The following is a 6296-nucleotide window of genomic DNA, read 5'->3' on the forward strand; positions in this document are numbered from 1 at the left end:
AATGATTATTCTTTAAGTTTTATTTTTTTGATCAATACTCGATATAAGACTCAGGTTAAAATTTTGCCTGAAAATATATTTCTAAGGATGTTTTTTTAGCGCAAAACTTTTCTTTAGGGGGTTTGTCTTGGCTTATTGTTTAAGACAACAAATATATATATATATATATTATATATATTTGTTGTCCTTACGTGTATTCCCTATGAAAAAGGCAGGGACAATTACAACTTCAGTTTTTTTTATCAACAAAATAAAACTTAAAGAATTTTGTACGTTTTATTTTTTGAGTTGTAAAAGATAAGTCAAAATAAATCATTATATTGTGAGAGAACGAATAAATTTTTTTATTTTCAATCATGGTGAATATGCATGGAAAATCCTAAAACAAGGATATGGTACAATCGTCGCTTTCTCAAAGCTACTATAAGTGAATGCTTTTTTTCTCCTTAAAAAACGAAATAATCAATATTTGCGGTTCCTACAATTCACCTCTTCAGTCAATTCGTCAGTCAGTGTCATGGAGCCATTAACAATGACCAAAGTACATCGTTCTTTTCGCTTTAACTTTGTTAAACTTAAAATATTATAATTGCACTGATTTTCATTACAATAGTAATTATTATTATTTGTTCTGTTTTATCTCTGTTTTTTTTTTGCTTGCACTAAGTGTGTGCAAAATAATATTCATATATGTACGTATGTCTAGCATTATCTATCGTATACAGATGTAAAGAAAATCCTCTGCACGTACTCGCACATGTACATACGTGTAAGTATGTACATATGTATGTATGTATGTATGTATGTAAGTAGTGCGAGTAGAATGCAAATTTCACACTTGAGCTGTTGTGAAAGGAGCCGCTGGCTAATGCTCTTTTTTATATTATTATTATTGGTATGAGCGTTGTTATTATTATTTTGTGTGTGTTGCCTTTCTGTTTTTTGTTTTGTTTTCTTCGGGAATAAAAGGGCAATGAGGGAGCGAGAGAGATGAAATCACATACTCGTATTGTGAGTTATTAAAAACAATATTTGCAGGATAAGCCAGCACGCTCGAATGGGAAGGAATGGGACTGGAGCTGGGGACTGGGACTGGCACTGGCACTGGCAAGGCAAAATGTGAGGGTAGAACGAATTGTCGAGTGCTGCTGCGACTCTTATCTTGTATCTTTGCATTAGCACTTGGGCATATTGTTGTAGTTGTTTTTGTGTTGGGCACACACACACACACTCATACGTGTACATTCACGCACGCTCTCAGATTCGCGCCTTCTGTATGCGATTGTTTGGCCCTCGCACACTGGAAAATGGCAGCCTTTTATCTCAGCAGCCAAATCGCAACGGCAACGGCAACGGCAGTAGCGACTGCGACGACCACGACAATGGAAATTTTTAGCACCTTGAATCATTTTCACTTCATCTCACACATCACAAGCACACTCAACACAAACACACACAAACACACACACACACACACACAGAGAGAAACAACACACACACACACACAACTACTGGCAACTTACAACTTCTCAAAGGCATTTGCATTCGTGAGCATCTCACGCGTCAAACGCCAAACCTGCTTGGCCGCCTGTTCCAGGGCGCTGGGGGACTTGCCCTTGAACATGTCCAGGCTGGGCAGAAAATAGTGGGGACATCGCCGATACTGTAGGCAGGAGATCAGCTGCAGGAAGATGCCATTGATGCGATCCGCAATGCAACTCTCGTCCCATTCAAAGTCACGAGGATGCTTCTCACACTCGTAGAGCAGCAGATTCTTCAGATGATAGGCGCTGATCGGATTGCCGGGCAGATCCAAGTGTCGGTCACGCAGCGTCTTCAGCATGCTGAGGCAGCGACGTCGGCAGCCACCTTTCATGAGATGAATGTAACGGTAAGATTTCAGATAATACACGTCCATACATATAGTAAACATATATACTAGTAGATAGCATTTAAATATTACAGGCAAGCCTGCGGTTCTCCGATAAGCATAGCTGGGTTCCAAATAACAAATTTAAATTATTAAATAATTAAATATTATTAATTAAAATGTAATTTATTAGTGTGTCTTGCTGTCTCCAAAAATATAAATCAGCCTTTTCAATTCTCATTCGCAACAGTGGCTTCTGGAAACAATATACTTGTAAGGGAGCGTGCAGCTCCGGATGGTGAATGCCTCATTATCTGCAAATATTTATACTTCAGTGTGGTATTTCTAATTATGACCAATTGGTTCGTTTCTGACAAAGCACAGATATTTTATGGAGTGTGCCCATCAATGATTAAGTAGTTGTACCGAATAAAAAATTTAAAACTAACAAGTGCGGAGTCAATATTGGGAACCGCACAGTCGCTGGCCTTCTTATAGATCAACACTAAAATTAATAGATCTTACATCACCATATCACCGTAGAGAATCTGTTCAGGAGTCACCCTCTTTCACAAACTTCTTTCCTATTAAATAGAGCTGCCCTGGGAACCAAATGATTCATTGTAAAAAATTGGACGATATTGAATTATCTGTTTCAGCTATTCGTGTATACATCCGGCCGATTCAGCTTAGGGCAAAAGCATTGAAATATTTGAATATCTAACCAAAATACAAGAGTAACTTGCAGACTCGAATGCTTAATCGAATTCGCCTGCAAGTCTATACAAGTGTTATTTCAAATAATGCGATTTTTACCGATTGAAGAAACTGAAAGATTCATGAGATACTAGTGAGAAAATGATTGGCACTTACCTTGGAGCAAACGATTCTCGGCTTCAAAGAAACTCAGCACCCAGGCATCACCCTCCATGCTGGCTGCATTGTTGTTCTTGTTCTGCATTATAATGCTTTCCTTGGAGAGCAAATCGAAGCCCTCTGTCTTGACCTCAGCCACAATGTTTGGGTGCGGCCAAGGGATGTGCGGCATCGGCCAATGGGCTGCTGAGCGTGGCCAAATGCCGGAGCACTTGAACGCAGGCGTTATCTGGACGACGAAGCGCTCCCGTATGCGCAACTTCACCTCGGTGGTGTCTCCAATCATCTTGACCATGTCCCTGTAGATGCTCTTGTCGCACGCCTGCGCGACTAGAGTCTGGAATCGGGCGCGTATCTTGCGCGATGACAAGTAGCCCGAAGCTGTGATGAACTCCACCCAAAGGGACATGGAACGCTTGCGACCATCGCTTAGCTTGAGAACCGCACATCCGGGCAGGGTGCCATCATCGACGAAGTTGAAGACGCCCATCTGATTAAGATAGAGCACAATCTCGAACTCATTTGGCGAGACCACCTCAACGCCTTCGAATCTAGAGAGAGGGAAGAAAACGAGCGCTTTATTAGACACTCGATTTTTGTAAATCATCATGCTGATATACGAGTGTTCACGAATTAACTTCATTATTTGCTGCGCCAACGGGAGCTGCACGTAATTCCAGCAGCTCCTGAGCTGTCAACATCGCCTCTGTCCCTTCGTGGTGCCAATGCCGATGCCGATGCCTCGCTCTGTTGCCTCTGGCCATGCTCTCGATAGCAGGCCTTGTTACAAGAAACGTGCAACGTCATTGTCAGTTGATTGTCAGGTCATTGCATTGTGAGGCCCGCATGTGATCGCAGCGGATGGGATCAGAGGTGCCGATATACGTTATTATTGGGCAAGGCATACGCTAACACACAGAAACGATTGCTGGATTGTTGATCTGAGACTACAATAGAAATATTGGAACGAATAATGATACGAACTTTGTCTGTTTGACTCGAGCAGTTCCATGGACGGTGGAATTATGAAGCCCTGTCAGAATATTACGAGAAAAAGTATTTTATTTGGAGCACTCTTATACTGATTGGCCATAAGGTATTGACTCGATCAGCTCTATGGACGGTGGATTGGAGCTATGAAGCCCGGTCAGAATACTACAGAAAAAGTATTTAACTTGGATATGGACTGTGAGCGCTCTTGTACTGATTGGCCATAAGGTAAAGTTATAGATAAATGGTATTCCTAATCAGAATATATTGATTTTCGTCAACAAAAATTCAACCTAGCTCGGAATTAATGAGGTCGTATGTAGGTCGAGAAATTAATATCCTTTTAAACGCTGTGATTTTTATTTACATCTGATTTTTATTTAATATTGAAAAGACTGAAAAAGTATAACTTCAACTTTGGGGAGCAAACATTTATGGGGCGGAGAGTAGTTCAAGCGTACATTATTCAATGGCATGGGAGTGAGAGAAAATGTACTTACCTGCCGTTGCATTCGACGAGGCTGGAGATGAAACGAGGCTCCTGCAACTCCACCTCCTTCAGTATGTCCTGCACAATTTTGCAGATCTCGCGTATGGCGGTCGCTGTCTTGAACATGCGCGCCTGCACGCGTTCGGCACAGAATCGATTCATCTGATAGATCATGCGCGTTTGGGCAGCCATCATGTCCGGCGGTACCAGCATAATGGCGACGTTTGGTCTGGCGGTGAACTACAAACGCCGGAGAAACAGGGAGCGGATAACAGACACCCAGCAAGGGAGAGGGGAGGACAGTGCGAGGGAGAGAGACAGAGAGAGAGAGAGAGAGAGAGGGAGATAGAGATAGAGAGACGAGGATGAGCCGCGACTTTTGGAGCCAATTATGCGAAATTGCTGGTGCAGATTCTGATTCTGACTTTGTCTTTAGGTCCGGCTTTGTCGCTGGAGAAGATGAAATCGGCGGCGTTGCGATGTTTGGGACATCGACAGAACAAAGGAACAATTCAATTGTGAGTTACGATGACAAGAGTTTGCTGGCCACAATGGGCACAAGTAGAGCACGACAACCAACTGGCGGCGGTTGCTGACGATGCTGATGTCGATGCTGATGTCGATGACGATGACGGTGGTGGAGACGGAGTGGCGGCTATATGGCCATGTATAGTATGTACATATGCGTGTATATACTACATATATATACTACACATGAATGCGGTCCTTTGTCTTAGGTTACTTGGCCACGGACTTTAGTTTATTTCTAAATAGTTGCTTTTGTTTGCTGTGTTCCTGTTGTTGTTGTTGTTTATATTGCAACGAAATTAGTGGCACAGACACAATTGGGAATTATTATTGTTGTTGTTAAGTTTGTTTGTTTGTTCGATTTGTTTGTGAAACACGCGCGCGCTTTTCACATTGCAGTACTATCTGGCAGATATTATATCTGTATCTGCATCTGCATCTGCAACGGCATCAGAATTCGCGCAGTGCACTGTATACGCGGATTAGCGGCATCTGCGGGTGCGTTATGCGAGTCTCTCGAATGCTGTCCGACGATTCGCATTAAACGTTACGGATACGCTACGATTGGTGACGGCAATGGCAACGGCAGCAGCGGCGGCAGTGCCAGTGGCAGTGGCAGCGACGGAGCAGCGGCGTCAACTTTGTGGCTTTGGTTGTCGTTGTCGCTATCGCTGTCGCTGTTGCTGTCGGCGGCGCACTCGTCGTTGTATAATGCGTTGTAAATCTCGCGGATATTTACAGCTTCGGCAGATAAAGTACACACACACACACACACACACACACGCACTCATGCATACAAAAAAGTGCAAACTGCATTGCAGTGTTTGTTTGTTTATTTGTTTGTTGGCATGTGTGTGAGTGCGAGAGTGTAGAGTTGCCGGCCTGTCCAATGCAGCCGTTGTATCTGGCCGCCATCTAAAATGGCACCGAGTCGTGAATGAATGGGCAACACCTACACCCAGCTGCAAAAACCGATGCAGATAAAGATGCAGATAGAAAAGCAACAACAACAACAAACAATCCAATGCCGCTCTGCACGTGACAAGACAGCGTCAATGTCTCGTGCCAAGCATTCCACCAACAACAACAACAGCAACAAAAAAGTAACGAGTATCGATTTAGAGCGCATCTATGGTTTCTGTTAGTTTCCGTTTTTTTTTTCTGCTACTCAGTTTCTTAATCACAGAACAAATATCTGTCCCCCAAAAAACGCCTTTGTAGCTCCTGTTGCTGCCAGCGCCGTCGTCTTTGTTAACGCTCTCAGCAATGTGTGTGTGATTATCTATGTGCGCTCTCTCCCTCTCTCTCTCTCTCTCTCTGTGCGTGCTTGTGTGTGGGTGAGCGTGCGCAGCAGCCCCTTGCATTGGCTGCTGAGTCGTTTAAGCTCCGCCCTCTCTTGCGACTGCTGTGAGCGCAAGCCCGTCGGCAAATTCTCAATATGCACGTCGCCATTGCCCGTGCCATTGTTGTTGTTGTTGTTGCTGTTATGTATTGCTGTTGAGGTTGCGGTGGGCCTTTTGATGTTTGCACACTGTTTCTCTG

General features: G+C 43.5%; 1 protein-coding gene across 1 annotated transcript; it reads right to left on the minus strand.

Moving 5' to 3' along the window:
• Nucleotides 1-334: 334 nt before the first annotated feature.
• Nucleotides 335-5212, minus strand: LOC115628870 (protein mab-21-like). The gene is made up of 3 exons (XM_030525126.1): nt 4237-5212; nt 2744-3297; nt 335-1869 (listed from the first exon to the last, which is right to left on the minus strand). Exons 1-3 carry the CDS (start codon nt 4437-4439, stop codon nt 1520-1522), a joined length of 1107 nt encoding a protein of 368 aa, XP_030380986.1. The 5' UTR covers nt 4440-5212; the 3' UTR covers nt 335-1519.
• Between the last annotated feature and the right edge of the window lie 1084 nt (nt 5213-6296).

The sequence above is a fragment of the Scaptodrosophila lebanonensis genome, unplaced genomic scaffold (assembly GCF_003285725.1).
Source record: "Scaptodrosophila lebanonensis strain 11010-0011.00,11010-0021.00 unplaced genomic scaffold, SlebRS2 tig00000129-arrow-arrow-pilon, whole genome shotgun sequence".
Taxonomy (NCBI): domain Eukaryota; kingdom Metazoa; phylum Arthropoda; class Insecta; order Diptera; family Drosophilidae; genus Scaptodrosophila; species Scaptodrosophila lebanonensis.

Bases quoted from the DNA above. Each gene is read 5' to 3' on its own strand.
- LOC115628870 (XM_030525126.1), bottom strand. From the start codon at position 4,439: ATGCTGGTACCGCCGGACATGATGGCTGCCCAAACGCGCATGATCTAT. The intron at 3,298-4,236 runs GTAAGTACATTT...CCCTCTCTCTAG, and splicing joins CTCGTCGAATGCAACGGCAG to ATTCGAAGGCGTTGAGGTGG. The intron at 1,870-2,743 runs GTAAGTGCCAAT...ATCTCATGAAAG, and splicing joins CGAGAATCGTTTGCTCCAAG to GTGGCTGCCGACGTCGCTGC.